This window comes from Chelonoidis abingdonii, chromosome 5 (genome assembly GCF_003597395.2).
Source record: "Chelonoidis abingdonii isolate Lonesome George chromosome 5, CheloAbing_2.0, whole genome shotgun sequence".
Classification (NCBI taxonomy): Eukaryota; Metazoa; Chordata; order Testudines; family Testudinidae; genus Chelonoidis; species Chelonoidis abingdonii.
This window is the reverse complement of record NC_133773.1, coordinates 54693591-54711754: the sequence shown is the minus strand read 5'-3', so window position 1 is coordinate 54711754 and position 18164 is coordinate 54693591. Positions and strand designations below refer to the sequence as shown.

Sequence of the window (18164 nt, the reverse complement as noted above, 5' to 3'; positions counted from 1 at the left end):
TTTCCACTGACCTCCACGTGGGTCATCACCAGGGTTAGGACCTTAAGATCCACCCCTACCGCAGATCTGCAAGTAACTTGCAGCAGTAGTAGGCTGCTATGCTGCATGCAGGCCAGCCATTAGAGGAGGATGAGACACACACTTTCCCAGTGGGTTTCACAGCTATTGCTGACAGCAAAGAAACCACTCCGAACTCCTGCGTTCAGTTCCAGGTTCTGGAGGGGCGTGTGCTCTTTTGCCCTTAGCTTGTCTCTGTCCCCTCTGCTCCCTTATTCTTAACTCCCTGCCCCCCAAGATCCAGCCCCTTTATCCCGTTTCCCCTTAAATTCCTGTCCCTGTCTGCCATAATCCTATCACCCCTCCCCAACTTCTCCTCCCCTCCCACTGCTTTTCACCCCTCTGCATTCAAGTCAGGATGATTCCTCCTTGTTGCCTGTGCTCCAGGACGGGAAGCATAAAAAGAGTGCAGGAGCGGCGCCAGAGTTTTTGGCGCCTTAGGTGGGGGTTCTTCCGCGCTCCTGGTCGGCAGCAATTGGGCGGCGGGGGGGTCCTTCCATGCTCCTGGTCTTCGGGCCACTTCAGCGGCGGGTCCTGGAGCGAGTGAAGGACCCGCCGCAGAATTGCTGCCGAAGACACGGAGTGCGGAAGGACCCCCCGCCGCCAAATTGCCGCTGAGGGCCGCAAAATGCCACCCTCCCAAATCCTGGCGCCCTAGGCGACCGCTGGCCCTGCACAGGAGAGAAAGTATCCCTCCTCTGTTATGGCTTCCTATGCCGCAGCAGACCTTAGCTGCCAGGGGGAACAATTGCAGGAAAGTGCTGCTCAGCTCCTGTGTCCGCTGAGCTGGAGCACACTTAATACTGATGGAATCTTCAGAGAATGTAGCTGCCAAACTCTTAACAGGTCTCTACTGAGCATGCGTGAAATGATATTTTCAGAGGCTCAAACTTGGCAAAATTTGAGTGGAATTTCACAGCGACTGGAAAAAGCACAATCTGTGACATAAAGGTCACCCTCCTTCCCAATTTCAAGTCCTGCTCCAAAGCATAAAGCCACTACACCTTCTCAATGAAGCAGTTGTACGAATTTTGTTAACATGGGCAAAACATATTTTCCCTCCCTAACCTCATTCTCAATTCTTGCTGAACAGTTGTAACTGAAACTACCCCCCACCGCTCCTTTTAAATAAATAAATAAATAACCAGTGCGAGGCAAGCACCTGTTTTGGAAAACTTCAGCTCAAATGGTTGCAGTTTGGCAAAGTTATAAGCAATTGAAAACAGTCTTATAAAGGAAAGTGTTGGGAAACCTTGGTTTATAGACAGTGCTACTGGCTCCATTTATAATATAGAATGTCTTCATGCCAGCTGTATGCTTACTTTAGTGGAGTACATTAAAAAGTTGGATTGTATGAGTATGAATGTTGCATTACATTTCCATTTTAGGAGGAATGTATAATAGTTTGTAATTGATATTGTAAAAGAACTAGATCTAAATTTTCAAGTCAGTGCATGCCAATTTGGCAATTTCTTCAGAGTTTACTTTATAGTCAAGATTTTTTAAAATGGCTGCCTAGAACTAAAGCCTATTTAGACATGTAAATAACTAGGCTGATTTTCAAAAGTGGTGAGTGCCCAGAAGCTCCCATTAAGATGTATCTCCTATCTGTTGAGGCAGCCTGGTCCCCTGAAGGCACTGAATGAATTCTGCCGCCATTTACAGAAGCAAATGTCTGGCCTCAGGCCTTCCACTGGCACACTAATGGTGAAATGAGCCCACAAAGCTTAGCTTCTTCTGATCTTGGTGTCTAAAGGGAAAACTTTTTTTCTTTCAATTTCAAAGAGCTACATTGTTGTTGGAATGATCATATCAAGTAAAATAATCTCCCTTCAGTTCTCACTCCTTCTCTAGAAACGTGGTCTGAACATGCAAACAACTGCACTTTTTTTACTAGATTGGTTGAGTTGCAGCCTTTCATTAAGAACCTGATGGAAAGGCCATTCAAGTCAGTGGAAAGACTCCCATTTTTAGAATCAGGCCCTAAAAGCACGTATATACAGAGAACTAGAGAAACTAATATACTGGGTAAATAACAAAATTTATCAAAATATGTTTGTGTCACTCTGACAGTAAAAGGTATAAATAGTAATTTTAAAAAAGCAATATTTGATATCGTTAGGATGAGCCTACTGTTTAGTCTTTTTCCAAGTAAAATGAAATTAAACCTGCATGTAAAAAGGGATCAATTAAATTGAACCATGGCATTTGTGCCACTTTAGTTAATATTTTGTCAGGCTTTCCATTATCTCCTATTTTTAAGGGTTTAAAAATTGGTCATAAAAGCTCATTCTAGCAAAAACTGCAAACAAAAGGGACGAGAAGAGCGAATGGATAACTAGGGCGGGGGGGACATTTAAACATTTGCTTTTAGTGGTTATAAGATTGTTGTATAAGCCTCAAAACCAAATTTGATTTTAAAATGAACTTTCAAAGGCTTCCAACAACTGTTTGAAAAGAAATCTAATGGAAAAAAATGTTGATGTTTGTGCCCAGCAATTTTTGTCCCCCGTCCTGTAAGTAAACATACGCATAGCTTTACACACATGAATACTCCCAGTTCAGTGGGACTCATGTCTTTGCAGGATAAAGCCTTTTCTTTGCTCAAAGTTGCTTAGAATGTTTTATGCTTGCAGATGCACTATGTCTTCATGCCAACTATTATTTAGTCTCTTCCCCAACTCTAAAGCCCCCAAACTGGTTTGGGTTTTTTATTGTCTGACTGCGTTCTATACTTTTAGTCTGTGAACACAAAATCATCTGAGGATTGTTTAAATTAACATGTTCTTTTATTATTAACCATTTAAAAATAATATTAAGTTTGTAACATAGAATCATAAAAATTTAGAGCTGGAAAGAGCCTCGAAGTGATCTAGTCCGGCCCCTTCCGCTGAGGCAGGACCAAGTATGCCTGGACGATGCTTGGCAGGTGTTTGTCTAACCTGTTTTTAAAAACCTCCACTAACACAAATTTCACAACCTCCCTTAGAAGCCTATTCCAATACTTAATTATCCTTATAGTTAGGAAGCTTTTCCTAATATCTAACCTAAATCTTTCTTCCTGCAGATTAAGCCAATTCCGTCTTGTCCTTTCTTCAGGGGACATGGAGAGCAATTGGTCACCATCTTCGTTATAACAGCCTTTAACATATTACAGGGGTCCTGACAGTCTTCAAAGTCGTCTTTTCTCAAGACTAAAATGCTCCATTTTTTAACCTTTCCTCCTAAGTTGGGTGTTCATTACTGTAGTCTCCTCTGGACTGTCTCCAGTTTGTCCACATTTTCCTAAAACGTGGTGCCCAAAACTGGACACAATACTCCAGCTGAGGCCTCACTAGTGTCAGCTGAACAATTACCTCCTGTGTTATATATATGAAACCTGTTAATATGCCCCAGAATATTAGCTCTCTCATTTTATTTATTTATTTATTTATTTATTTATTTATTTTGCAACTGTTTCACGTTGGCTCATGTTCAATTTGTGATCCACTACAACCTCCAGATCTTCCTCAGCAGTACAGTACTACAGCCTCGCCAGTTATTCCCCATTTTGTATTTGTACATTTGACTTTTTCTTCTAAGTGAAGAACTTTACATTTGTCTTTATTGAATTTCATCTTGTTGATATCAGACCAATTCTCCAATTTGTCACAGTCATTTTGAATTATTATCCTACTCTCCAAAAAGCTTGCAAACCCTCCCACCTTAGCATCATCTACAGATTTTATAAGCCTAGTCTCCACTCCATTATAAAAATCATTAATGGAAAATGTTGAATAATTTTGGATCTAGGACAGACCCTGTGGGACCACACTAGATACATCTTCCCAGTTTGACAGCAAACTATTGATAACTACTCTTGAGTATGATCTTTCAGCCAGTTATGCACCCACTTTATAAAAATTTCATCTACACCATGTTTCCCTGGTTTGCTTATGAGAATGTCACATGGGACTTTATGAAAAGCCTTACTAAAATCATGATGTATCACATCTACTGTTTCCCCCTTGTTCTTGACAAATCTGTGTTGCTGTTATTACTCTATTGTCCATTAATGGGCAATACAGATTGATTGTTTAATAACTTGTTCCAGTATCTTTGCAGGTATCAAAGTTCAGCTGACGGGTTTATAATTCCCTGGGTCCTTTTTGTTCCTCTTTTTAAAGATAGGTACTGTGTTTGCCCTTCTCCAGTCCTCTAGAACCTCACCCATCCTCCATGAGTTCTCCAAGATAATTGTTAAAGGTTCTGAGTTTGCTGCAGCTAGCTTTTAAGTACCTTAAGAGTGAATTTCGTCAGAGCCTGCTGGCTTGAATATATCTAACTTATCTAGATATTCGTTAGCCTGCTCTTTCCCTATTCTGGCTTGTGTTCTTTTCCCCTAATTAATATTAATTGTGTAAAGCATCTGGTCACAATTAATCTTTTTAATGAAGACTGAAGCAAAATAGGCATTAAACGCTACAGCCTGCTTGATGTCATCTTTTATTAGCTCTCCTTCCCACTAAGTAGTGGACCTATACACTCCATCTTTTTCTTTTTCCTAATGTATTTATAGACATTCTTCTTATTGCCTTTTATAACCCTTACTAGAAGTAACACATTTTGTGCCTCAGCCTTTCTGATTTTGTCCCTATGTGCTTGTGCTGTTCTTCGCTATTAGCAATTTATCCATGTTTCCACTTTTTGTAGGTTACTTTTTTTGAATTATTTCAGGCCATGAAAGAGCTCCTGATTGAGCCATATTGGCTTTTTACTGCTACTCTTATTTTTCTTTTGCATCAGAGTAGCTTGTTGCTGTGCTTTTAATAGTGTCGTTTTGAGAAACTGCCAGGTTTCATGAACTATTTTCCCTTAGATTTTCTAATCATGGGACTTCACCTGTCAGCTCTCTGAGTTTGTTAAAATCTGCGCTTTTTTTTAAGTCCATTATGCTGGCATGAAACAACAAAAGACAGGAAATTCACAGGAAAGGGTGAAACAGGACTGATTGAGTAAATCACTTGTGCACAGGTTTAGCTTTAAAAACATGAGCTGTCTCATTTTCAGTGGGACTACTCAGATACGTGAAGTTAACAATGTTTAAATGCTTTGCTAGATCAGAATCAGATTTTCAAAAGTATTTAGACGACTATAGATGCAGATGCTCAGTGGAATTTTCAAAAGTGCCTAAGCAGATTAGGCTCCTAAATACATTTGAAAATCTGCCCTATAGTGTCTGCTAACTTTTTTAGGACTAACAGGATACTTGTGTATCTGCAGTTCTATCTGAATATGCCCCTTTATGCTTATAGGTGCTGTTGAACACCTTGCATGCAATATCCTAATCTTTGAATTGTCCTTTTTTTTTTTAGTTTATGGCCTAACCTTAAGGCGTTATTTCTGAAGTGGCTGTGCAAGCTCAACCTCTCCCTGCTATGGAGAGAGCAGACCTGACACCTTTGCTGAAAGGCTTAGGGGAGTCTGCATTCTCATGTACAGCAAAGGGAATTTACTCACACAATTGCCATTAGTGTTCAGAGGGGAACTCTCCAGAAATAATCAGTCTGATAGTCAGTCTGACATTCAGGAAATAAACCAATACAGAAATATTTGAAAGATCAGTAAATTCTACTGCAATTTGGTCATCTTGGCTTGACCAGTGAGTTGCTGTCTAGAGGATATTAACAGAGGTCTTGGCACCAAAACACACAAGCTCTGTAACCATTTGCTTTAAATGCATCTGAATCACTTTTCCAGTAGCCCTGAATTTGCGGTGTGTACATTTATAGGCATGAGTTTTAATTTTGAGCTACACAGTCATTTTGCCTTTGTTTTTGTTTTTAAATTCATTTGGTTTCTCTGGGACCACAATACAGGGAAGACTCCTGAAATTCCCATTACAATGAATTCTTTATTCTTTCTCATTATTTTCAGCTATAAGAAATGAAGTACAGTATAGGCAAAATGTAAATCTTTTAATATTGAAAACATTTTTCCTTCTCTTAACAATAGCTATATACACCCCTTTTCCACCCCTCATACAAATATGCACACATGCAGTTCTTATCAGTTCCCTGCCTTCACTTAAGTCTCTGATATCAGCTCTATAATATGTATATTTTAAGGCTTAAAAGGTACAAAATTCCCTGCAGTTAGTGCCTGTGTTGATGTTCATAATCTGACTCAGCAGTGTGCCTACCTCAGGCAGATCATATCAATATATGGGCTCATTTACTCCATGACATGCTCCCCCAAGCATCTTGTTTTTCTGTGAGGAAGCAAACATCATTTTTCTGGGCAAGACTTTTTCATAATAAACATTTCCTCTGCATACTGCAAGATAATCTTCCTACAAATACTATTAAGAAGATCGAGGTATGTAGAAAGCAAATAAACTATGTATTTATTGGATATTACCATTTAAGGGCCCGATATTGCACTATTTATTGTAGTCCCATTTAAATCAGTGAGGCATCAGTAATAAGCAGAAGACATAATAGTAAGTGATTGCAGGATGGGGCCCTAAAGGAGTGGGTGAAAGGAAAAAAATTAAATTAACTAACTAGAACCACTTATGTATAAATTCAGGAAGAAAATCTAGACCAGTTATTTCCTTTAAGACTGATTAAAATATAGGAAACAAAGGGTAGAAATAAATGGTCAGTTTTCAGAATGGAGAGAGGTAAATAGTGGTGTCCCCCAGGGGTCTGTACAGGGCCCAGTCCTATTCAACATATTCATAAATAATCTGGAAAAAGAGGTAAATAGCAAGGTGGCAAATTGCAGATGATACAAAACTACTCCAGATAGTTAAGTCCCAGGCAGACTGTGAAGAACTACAAAAGGATCTCTCAGAACTGAGTGACTGGACAATAGAATGGCAGATGAAATTCAGTGTTGATAAATGCAAAGTGATGCACACTGGAAAACAATCCCAACTAGACATATAAAATGATAGGATCTAAATTTGCTGTTACCACTCAAGAAAGCAATCTTGGAGTCATTGTTTTTAGAGAATAAAAACATCCACTCAATGTGCAGTGGCTGTCAAAAAAGTGAACAGAATGTTGGGAATCATTAAGAAAGGGATCGATAATAAAAACAGAATATACCATAGTACCTCTATATAAATCCATGGTATGTGCACACCTTGAACACTGCATGCAGATGTGGTCACCCCATCTCAAAAAAGATGTATAGGAATTGGAAAAGATTCAGAAAAAGGCAACAAAAATTATTAAGGTTATGGAACAGTTGCCACATAAGGAGAGATTAAGACTACCGGCACTTTTCAGCTTGGAAAAGAGACAACTAAGGGGGGAAATGATAGAGGTTTATAAAATCATGACTCATGTGGAGAAAGTAAATAAGGAAGTGTTGTTTACTACTTCTCATAACACAAGAACTGGGGGTTACAAAATGAAATTAATAGGCAACAGATTTAAAACAAACAAAGGAAGTATTTTTTCACACAATGCACAGTCAGCCTGTGAACTCCTTGACAGAGGATATTGTGAAGGCCAAAATTATAACAGGGCTCAAAAAAGAACTAGATAAATTCATGGAGGATAGGTCCGTCTATGGATATTAGCGAGGATGGACAGGGATGGTGTTCCTAGCCTCTGTTTGCCAGAAGCTGGGAACGGGCGACGGGATGGATCACTTGATGATTATGTGTTCTGTTCATTCCCTCTAGGGCACCTGGCATTGGCCACTGTCAGTAGACAGGATACTGGGCTAGATGGACCTTTGGTCTGACCCAGTATGGCTGTTCTTATGTTATGTTAATATGAAAATAAAAACACTAAGGCTTTTTTGCTTATGTTTAAAGTTACGAAGTCCATTTCTGCTCATATGTTATATATGCATAATTCCAACTAGAACACTAGGAGCCAAACAAATATTTGAAGGGAGAGTTAGCTCCTGAAGCAAGGTGGCTAAAATTTTCAGAAGCCTGAGTCCCATTTTTAAGTGATTTAGGCACTTAGAAGTCAATGTTTCAATGAAGGTGAATGGTACTTAGTTCCCTAAATCATTTAAGAGATTTTGAAAATTTTACCCAGCTTCTTTCTTGTAACTATAGTCCTTAATATTTTCTCTGTAGAATAAAAACTCAAAGACTTTTCTTTTTGTTTCCATTAGCCAAATGCGGATTGCATAGATGATATACCTCCAGATTTTGAAGCTTCCATAAGAGGACCACCAACTAATCAGATTACAGGAGCTAGTGATATAACCGTGAATGAAAGCTCTGAAGCTCTGGATCCTCCTGTCCGGACTGTGGGAGTACTACAAGTCATCCAGGATGCAGATCCTCTTCCCCAGGTTGTGGGGGAGGGTAACTTCACAACAAGTAGTAAGTTTCTCCTTCTGGCAAAGTTTGCCCTGAAAGTAGTATACAGAAACCTGAATCACAGAGAAATGTATAGATGTGTGGAGCTTGGAATATTGTTTTTACTACTACAAATTTCACTGAAATCTAGAGGATAAGTAACGTGGCTTAAAATGGCACCTTTGAATTATCATGGAGTATTACTGTATCACAGATACTCTGAACCCAGCGTGCAAATGAATGGATTTAATCTGATAGAATAGCAAAATGAAACACATGGAAGAATAATCTAGACTACGTAGAAAGAGGCCCTTTCTATTAACACAAAGTAGACTACAGTTATAGACGTCTTCGCATGTTGTTTGACAGTGAATCCTTTTACCAAGGCCTTCCTTGATAATCTCCACCTATAACCCAGCTCCTTTGTTAAATTCATTTGTTGGATGCCCTTGTCTGCTGAGTTTGGCTAGTCCTTATCCCCTGGTCTGCCTTTCTTTGATGTACTATTTATTGTTATACATGCAGAGTTTCACTCTTCAATAATATAAAATAGATTAACAGATTCCAAGGCCAAAAGAGACCATTGTGATCATCTAGTCTAACCTCCTGTATAAAGCAGTCCAGAGAACTTCCCCAAAATAATTGCTGGAGCACATTGTTTTAGAAAAGCATCCAATCTTGATACTAAAATTGTCAGAGATGGAAAATTTACCACAACCCTTGGTAAATTGTTCAAATGGTTAATTGCCTCACTGTTACAAAATCTACGCCTTATTTCCATTCTAACTTTGTCTAGCTTCAGCTTCCAGCCTTTTAAAGATATTATACTTTTCTATGTTAGATTGGAGAGCCCATTTTTAATATTTATTCCCCAAGTAGGTGCATGCAGACTGCAATTAAGTTATTCCCTAGCCTTCTCTTTGTTTAGCTAAATAGATTGTGCTCCATGTGTCTGTCACTATTTTCTAATTCATGTTTTCTAATCCTTTAATCATTCTCATCTTCTCTGAATCCACTTCAATTTTTCAATATTCTTCTTGAATGATGCAGCAGCAGTCACACTTATGCAAAGAACAGAGCTAAAATAACCTCTCTACTCCTACTCAAGGTTCCCCTGTTAATGTGAGCCTTGGATGCATAAGCTCTTTTGGCCATAACATCACACTGGGACTTTATGTTCATCTGATTATCCACCAAAACTCCTAAATCTTTTTCAGAGTCACTGCTTCTCAGAAGAGAGTCCCAATCCGATAAATATGGCCTACATATGTTGTTCCTTGATGTATATTTTTACAAAATAAAAGGTAAAACTACTGTAGACACTTCCTTGAAATCAAGAAAAAAAGTATATTTTGATTCCTTTTGTGATTTTTCATTGTCGTCTTTACATCACTGGAAGCTTTACTTTTTATTTCTTGAAAACTATTCTTAGTTTTTCAAAAGGAGTGTTGGTCCTTTTTGTACTACTTAATGGACACCGTTCATGCTGACAATCCCAAAATGTCATCCCTACCCTGTCCCTAGAAGTAACATTTTGTGTTCAAAATCTTCCTCTGACAGTTTAAGAAAATGATTGTCAGCTCTCCAAAATGAGGGCTGTCTCAGTGTGCAAATGTCACTTGTAGGCAAAAATAACAGACAACTGGAAATTTTGTATATACATGACTGACGCATGTACATGCATGTTGTTGGGCATATGAACAGAAAAGTAACACTTGTGTGTGTACTCGATGTGGGATAGAATAATGCGGCAAAACATTGGTTTGGATGTGAAACTTGCCTAGGTCCTAAGAAGTTCTGGATATTTAACTATGTTTACTTAACATTGCTATATGCTACCCCCGTGGGATATGGTGGTTGAACTTTCTTGTAAGTGAAAAAGAAAGGAAAGTAACAACATGAAGGGAGAGAGACAAGACAAGATGAGCATGGAGAGGACTGTTCCTAAATGGCCTTCCCAGAGATTCCTCTTCCTTTTTGTTGTCTTACTTCCTTTAATTCTCTCTCTTATTACTACCCTGTTTGAGTCAGCTACACTGCTCTGTTGTGTCAACTTCTCCCAGCAGTGGAATGCCAATGAAACTAACTTTCTGATCTCCTAAGTGCTGACTTCTATTACTTCATGGAGTGAGTGGTTAGTCATTTCCACCTGAGCACAGCATCACAGCAAGGAAACAGAGGATTTAGGGGAAGTGGTGCAATATTCAAGGTGGAGGAGAAAAATGGTCTCACTGTGGCCTTTCATACCATCCTGGTCTTCAGGTCTCTGTTGGCTCCATTCCTGTGATCCAGTAAGGGATTTAAAATGACAACTTTCCTTCTTTCTGGAGAAGAAGTCCTAGTTTTTCTGAAAGAAAAGGACTCACCTTAGTTTTGGTTCTTTGCATGATCAAAATCATGGAACCAGCAGGAGAGCAGTGTCAATGTTATGTGCATACACAGACTCCCACATACATGGTGCCAGCCCAAGAGCTGGTGTGATAAGACTTGCTCAGGCCTTGTTTTGTTGGGCTGATCAGTTTTAATCAATAAGAGATATTTTAGATGAGTGGTTAGTTTTAAGTTAGTAAAATTTTATTAGTAAAATTTTGTTCCTTTGTATCTTGACAATGCCCCTGTTAAATGTTGTGCTTTTCATGATTGGTTTCACTGTGAAATTAAGATTTTTATTTGATGGTACAAATTTTTTACTAAGGATATTAAGCAGTATTCTGGTCTCTGTTTTGCTGGTTTCAGACCAGAGTAACACCACTCAAGCTGGTAGTTACTCCAGATGTATATCATTGTATGTAATTGAATTACCCCCACTGTTCATTTTATTATAAAATAATAATATAGGTTGTAAGATACCCATTTGAGAGGAGTGCAGAATTTCTTCAGTTCTGTTCTGTTGGTCTACCTCACTGACATACTTGGTTGTACAACAAACAGTGGGCTAGATACGCAGATCAGGCACAGGACTCGACACAGGGATATGTTACATTTGTTGGCCCTCAACACAATAGAGCATTTTCACAGCTACTCTACTTTGCATTTAACTATGACAGCTGCTAAGGGACCATTACAGCAGCCAGGGAGTGTAGCAGTGCGCCAGCCTCTCCCCTTTTCCTCCCATCTTGCTCTCAGTAAGTATCCTGCAAGGATTTGGAGGGAACTGATGTCAGGGCAGCTACACTGGATCTCCGCCACTGGTGGAACTGGGGGAACAAAAAGGAACTCTTCAACTGACTAAAGCAGCATGGAAGTGTGCTTTGGGTCTCTAGTACTCACTCATCCACCCTATTTAGACTCTGTGGTTCTCATATTAGGGAGTCAGTTCCTTATCCTTCATTTAACAAGAAAACCAGCACAGGATAACTGATGTTGCTTTCCGTCATTCTAATAGCAGCAGAGGTAATGTATCTCAATCAGAGAATCCTACTGAAAATGGCAAAGCCAGAAAACAAAGCTAAGGGGAGAGATTCTCTCTCCTGGTCCAGAGCCCGGGGCTGGTTGCAAGGCACTGGAAGGAAGTGCTGCTGTGACTTTTGAAAAGAACCAGACTAGGCCCTGAACTGGGCAGGGGGAAATCTCCCCTTCATAAACACCTGCATTGATAGGATAACTGCCTGTAGCACTGTGGAGATTCTGGATGGTGCTGCAGCTGTTGGCTGTGGTAACTTAAGCAGCTTTTAAGTGCATCGAGCAGTTGCATCAACCCTCAGAACAACCAGAATCAGGGAGGCATACTGGAAATTTAAAGCTACCTCAGCCAGCTTCAGTGCCCTGGGCTGAATGTGTATGTCCTGAACTTAGCACACAATCTCATCCGTGATATTCTGATTTGGTGCTTGGTTTTTCAGTTAATAATGGTTGGGCAGCAATATTTATTAGTTATACGTGATTATTAGATTTTGTTGTTTTCAAGATTACATTTAATGCTTGAACATTTTTTGGCATAGTTGGGTGCTCAAGCTTACATCATCTCAAGAACGCATCCATATGGCCTGATTCACAAAAGTATTGAGCAACTGGACTCTGTTCATTTTGCAAAGGGCTGTCAGTAAACTAACACCTTCATGTTGGTTTGGGAGTTAGGGGCCTGAGTTTCAAAGGTGGTGAGAACTCACAACTCCAGTTGACTTCAGTGGGAGCTGCAAGTGTTCCGCCCCTCTGATATTAAGCCCTAGAGTTCTCAAACAAAACACAGTGTTAACCCAATTAGGGGGGACAGTTACAGCCAATACACACTACAACTTAAACCAAGTTATAAGGGGTCAGAGGACAATCACGGTTTAACTGACTTGGTTATAGCTATATTATAGATATGGCTTTAAACAACAAGAATTATGTCGGAATTGTATTCACTAATTGTATTGAATAGTTCCAGTGTGGTCAAAGACCTAGAACCATAGAGCTTTCCCCCTCTTCCCCCAGTCCAACCCCAATGTGAGCTTGGTTTGTCTGTGATTTTACAAATAATGGCTCTGGCAGCTGCTAGGAATCTTTGCAGAGGTATTTGATTCTCTCCCCCTCCCCCTTCTGTTAATGACAGAAGAGTGCTCCTGGGCTGAGTCTGCACTGGAGATTTGCGTGGTTTCTTCTTATGATTGAAGGTGTGCGAGCTGCAGCCATGCAGTGTGTACAGAGTACACTGCATCCAAACCCTGCACTTGCTGCCACTGTTGTAGCTTCTGTGGATTGTTGTGCTTATCCCACAGTGCGTTGGTTTTTCTTTCTGTTACTGGTTGGGGATTTCTTTATTTCCTGACAGGATCCAGAGGCAGGGACCCTCCCAAAGTGGGCCTGGAGGAAGGACATTTTCATAGTTACTGTATATGTGGGATGAAATCCTGTATCCATTGATGTTAATGGCAAAACTCCCATTGACCTCATTGGGGCCAAGATTTCATCCATGCAGTTTTGCCGGTGCTATTACTTTATTTTTGTGAATGTGGTCAGGGGACATTTTCCTCCTCTTCTGAATAGAGAATTTCTTCCTCAAGGCCCTTAGTAGCTTTCCTGACCATGAAGACTAGATGGAACTCATTGTAGAATCTACCTTTACCACCCCCTTATTAAAAATCAAGATGAGATTTTTTGCACGGTAGCTCAGAGCCCTAAGTAAAGGACCAGGAGATATGCTCAACCAATCTCATTACAACACCCAGCACAGTGGGGCCCCAATCTTCAAGGAAATGTTTGTTAGGTGTTGTTAATAATAGGATTTGTATGCTAAATCCTTGAGTATCCTTTTTCAATCCCTGCATGTATCAGCTGATATCGCATTTTAATATTAGACAGAGAAAGAGAGAGAGAATTTCTTTAGTTTTATGTTCAGCTCAGCTATGGATTTTCTGTTTCAAGAATCAGTGACCCTGTTAATATTAAGGTCTGCAAAGTGTCAAAACTCTTTTCCCATTCCCTCACCTGTAGTAATGGTCACACTGCATTGTTTATTATTAGTGGGCTATTCTGCAATAAGTGCTATCATATCTGGAAATGTCATAGCACCATAGAGCAGGAGCAATTCCATGCAAATGTAAATGGTACAGCAGGGGCTAGATTGTGGCATTTAGCCACAGCCTCAAATAACGGGTGATGCTGAGATGAACTGCCCCCCAAGGGAGCTGTAGGAGGGTTCTGCCTTGGTGAGCACATGGGGAGTGTACACATGACAATGTCCCTTTGAATGGTGCAGCATGCTTCCCTTTCTGGAGACTGCCAGCTCCTTGAGTTAGTGCAGACAGCGTTCAAGGCCATCTCTCCTCCCCTCCTTACCCTCTTTGGAGCAATTTGTTCCTCTGAGCATGGAATACTTGCATTTCCACAAGCATAGAAATTGCAGTTATCCCTGGCTTTTACATAGAGTGCCCAAAGTCAGCTTCTTCCAAAGAAGGCTCCTTCCCGCATCCATGCTTGTGCCAGGTCAGGCATAATCAGCATTGTGTATCTGGGTTAAAAATACTGTAGTTCTCTTACGAAAAGAGCAGCGAGAGAGTGTGTGTGTGTGTGTGTGTGTGTGTGTGTGTGTGTGTGTGTGTGTGTGTGTGTGTGTGTGTGTGTGTGTATATATATATATGTATAAGTATTTGTTAGAAATTTGGCATTTGGAGAAAAATAAAGCATTCATGAACTTTTTTGTTTCATCTGTGTTCATATGGACATTTCCCAGTTCACATGGTGTTTGCAATTTTTGGTAACAGTTAATGCGTGTGCATTTTCAGACTTCATGACTGTTGGTATTTTATTTCTTGGTCAAGCCTATAAATAGCTCTGGCCTTCAAGCTTTACAAGCCCCAAAGGGACGTATGTACTGACTCCACCTGTTTAAGAGAATGATTGGCATGTTGCAAAGGGCCCACTAAATTCCTCTTTGTCCCAGCTCTGGAAACTCCCAAGCCAACTCCAGAAAGAGAGAGGGTCCTGAGTTAGAGTAACCACTGTGCTCAGAACTGAAGACAGCTGGGTAACCTGGGAGGTCCACAGATTTTATGTGGACCTGAAGCGGTGAAGCTGAGCTATGTGAATAATGTGTTTTCTGGTTCATTGGCAATTCCAAAAAAAGTAGAAGAAAATTTGCTGCAAGTCAAACAAAACAGTTCCTTCTCAACAAAACATTTCATTCAAATTTAACCATTTTAAAGGGTTTTGATAGAATTAAAGGAAATTTCTCAATGAAAAGTTATTTCAAACCAAAAACTTGAAGTATTCGATTTCGAAAATGTCAAAATGAAACATTCCAACTTCTGGGATTTTTTTTTGTTTGTTTTACACAGAACAGTTTGGTGAAACCAACACAAATTCTCAAAATGTTTTAGTGTCACCAAATCAGCATTTTTCACCAAAAAAGTATCAGCTGACCAATTTCACCCTGAGTTCAATTGTGAAGTCTTTCAGATAGGTATGGCAGTACATTTATTTTCCTGGGTTTTGTTGTTTTGGGGATAAACTCCAAAGATGTAGATTGTCAGGACACTTTCACACTAGTTGGGTAGTTACTTTTATTAAAATAAAAACTCTGTAATGATTTTGAGCTGTGTATTTTTAAATGTCTGTGTGGAAGATACACCCTTAACTGGCTGCTGAAAAAGAATATATTATAAGAATCTTATCTACTGATGTCTTGTAATCACTTGGCCATTCTTCTGTGTGGTTAGTAGTTTGTTCTGAGGAGTAATGTGAGGGGAGAAAAGCATGTGACAACTGCACAAGCTAACGGTGAAAGCATTGAAACACCAAACTGGTATCCTGGAGATGGAATGCTCATGGGATCTACTTTCTCAAAAAATGAGAGGATTGGGTCCCAAGTGCCTTAGATACGGTGTGTGTTAATGCCTTGTTAAAACTCCAAAGTGATGCAAAACTAGACAATTAGCAGGTACTGAAAATTACAGTGGTCTGAGGTCCAGGATTTGTTATTTTAAGGGCTTATCTACACAGTGCATTAGTGAGCAACAGGTGAGGTGTAAATATCTGGTGTGGCGGACCCCTTTCTACATGCTAAAAGTTCCTTTGTGTCATTGATGTAGTCTTGTTTCAGACAGTATTAAGATAACGCATGTGAAGGAACTATTAGTATGTGGCAGCGGTGTCCATGCAGTCACTTGGTGTGTGATACGCTAGTCTAGACTACAGTTTACACTCAAGTTGATGAGCACTAATTGTATGCCGTGAACAAGCCCTAAGACTTGTACCAGTACCAACATAGCACTGCTGGTCTGAAAGGCTGATGATTTTCTTACAGGAATACCACCAGTGTGAAATCATCAGTTTCCAAAAAGTGAGTTAAAGTAGTTGGTTGCTACACCTGCCCTTGACCCTCTGCCAACGTTTGTGATTTCATAATGACGTTTTCCTATTTTAAATTTTTTTTCTTTTCATGTTGGTGTGTGTAACCCACAAAGCACAAGTTGTCTATATATGACAGACAGTGAAACTGACAGTACAGAAAGTGCTATCAAATGCACAAAGTAGACAAATTGGAAAGATTGAGACAAATATTTGTTTCAAATCTGCTGTCTCTGACAATATCAGGGAAAAGTTATAGCAATGGCATGGGTCAGGCCCTTGAGCTCCAGGCCTGGAGCAGACTCTTGATGCATGGATTTCTTTTTTTCCTGCACAGAAGGGCTCAGCCACCTCAGTGAGATCTGTCCACCTGTTCTGGATCTCATGGCAGCCCCTCAGCTAGTCAAAGGATCCGTATGGGAGAGAGGGCTGTAATACCAAGAAAGGAGGTGAGGGAGAACTGTGAATTGGTTTAAATTGATATTTTAGGTGCCATGGCAGTGCAGTGCTCTGTGAAGCTCTTGTTGTTATGCATAGTCATTTGGAACTGGACACAGAATAAGAGACCAGTGACAAGCTCCTTAAGCATTAAGTAATCACTGAAGAGCACAGGCCCCATCAGGGTCAGGATGCCAATGTGCTAGGCCCTCTACGTACACATAGCACTAGATGGATCCTTCCTTGAAAAATTTGCAGGCAAGGTAAGATGTAACATGCAAATAAATCTAGCAGACAATGGGGAAGGGAGGTCTAATGCAGACAGCAACAACAGGATCACCGAAGGCAAAACAAGTTCATGAGGACAAGATATAGAGAACATTCAGTTCACCTGCACTGGTCCTATTTTCTTTCCCAGGTGCTGGCTGGTGAGTCTTGCCCACGTGCTCAGGGTTTAACTGATCACTATATTTGGGGTTGGGAAGGAATTTTCCTCCAGGGCAGATTGGCAGAGGCCCTGGAGGTTTTTTGCCTTCTTCTGCAACATGGGGCATGGGTCACTTGCTGGAGGATTCTCTGCAGCTTGATGTCTTCAAACCACAATTTGAAGACCTCAGTAACTCAGACATAGGTTAGGGGTTTGTTCCTGAAGTGGATGAGTGAGATTCTGTGGCCTGCGTTGTGCAGGAGGATCAGACTAGATGATCATAATGGTCCCTTCTGACCTTAAAGTCTATGAGTCTAAGTTATAGGACTATTATAAAGCAAGATACTCTTCAACCCCCTATGGCAAATACGTGTTACAGCAACATATTCTATTTGATTCAGTTTACAGGAATTTTTGCTAGCTGCATTGTTTCAAAAGTGAGAGATTTCTCTCAGCGTTCCTAGGTTGGTAATCAGTCTAAAAAACATGAATAATGCCTCATGAACAACAAATCTGGGCAAAATCTCAATGGATTTAGCTACCTTGCAATTAAACAGCCCTGTAGTCTAAGCCCATGTCAACTGACGTGGGTCAGCTGTGGGGATTTAATTGCAGTGTAGATCTACCTTAACTGTCATCTCTCTGGGCAGAGACCCTCATCCACTCCCTTCTGAACAGGGGTTTTACTCTGCAGTGTCCTTGTGATTCTCCCTAAGCAGGTCTGACAAACATTCAGCACCCTGCTCTTTAGTTTCTAGACAAGGACAGTGATTTACCAGGAACCACTCAGCTCTTTCAAAGCAGAGTTTCTTTATTTAAGAACAAAAACATACAGAGAAAACACATAAAGGTTTAAACATCTACTAAATGTACCGGAAGTTGTCCATCAGCCTTATCAGGACCCTAACAAGTTTCAGTCCTTTCAACATATGGGGTCCCCCTTTGGACAAAAGATCATATCCATTTGTTGAATCAAAAACAAGACCCCAGAAAGTGTTTAAAATCAGCCTTTATCCCCAATAGACTGTGTCTCCCAGCCTCCTGAAAACAGGTAAAAGCCAATCACTGTCCCCTTTCTCCTGCCCCCTCCACCGCCAGTGGGGCCTAAGGCTCAAAGGACTGAATAGCTGCATAGCCAGCCTTGGGATTTTGCATTAA

The 18164-nt window shown here is 40.3% G+C and overlaps 1 protein-coding gene across 1 annotated transcript in view; it reads left to right on the top strand.

Moving 5' to 3' along the window:
- The window catches only part of RNF150 (ring finger protein 150), a 214447-nt gene that overhangs the window by 164682 nt on the left and 31601 nt on the right, over positions 1–18164 (top strand). The window contains exon 6 of the mRNA XM_032805294.2: positions 8182–8395. Within this exon, the coding sequence (XP_032661185.1) occupies positions 8182–8395 (214 nt within the window). The remainder of the gene's footprint in view (positions 1–8181; positions 8396–18164) is intronic.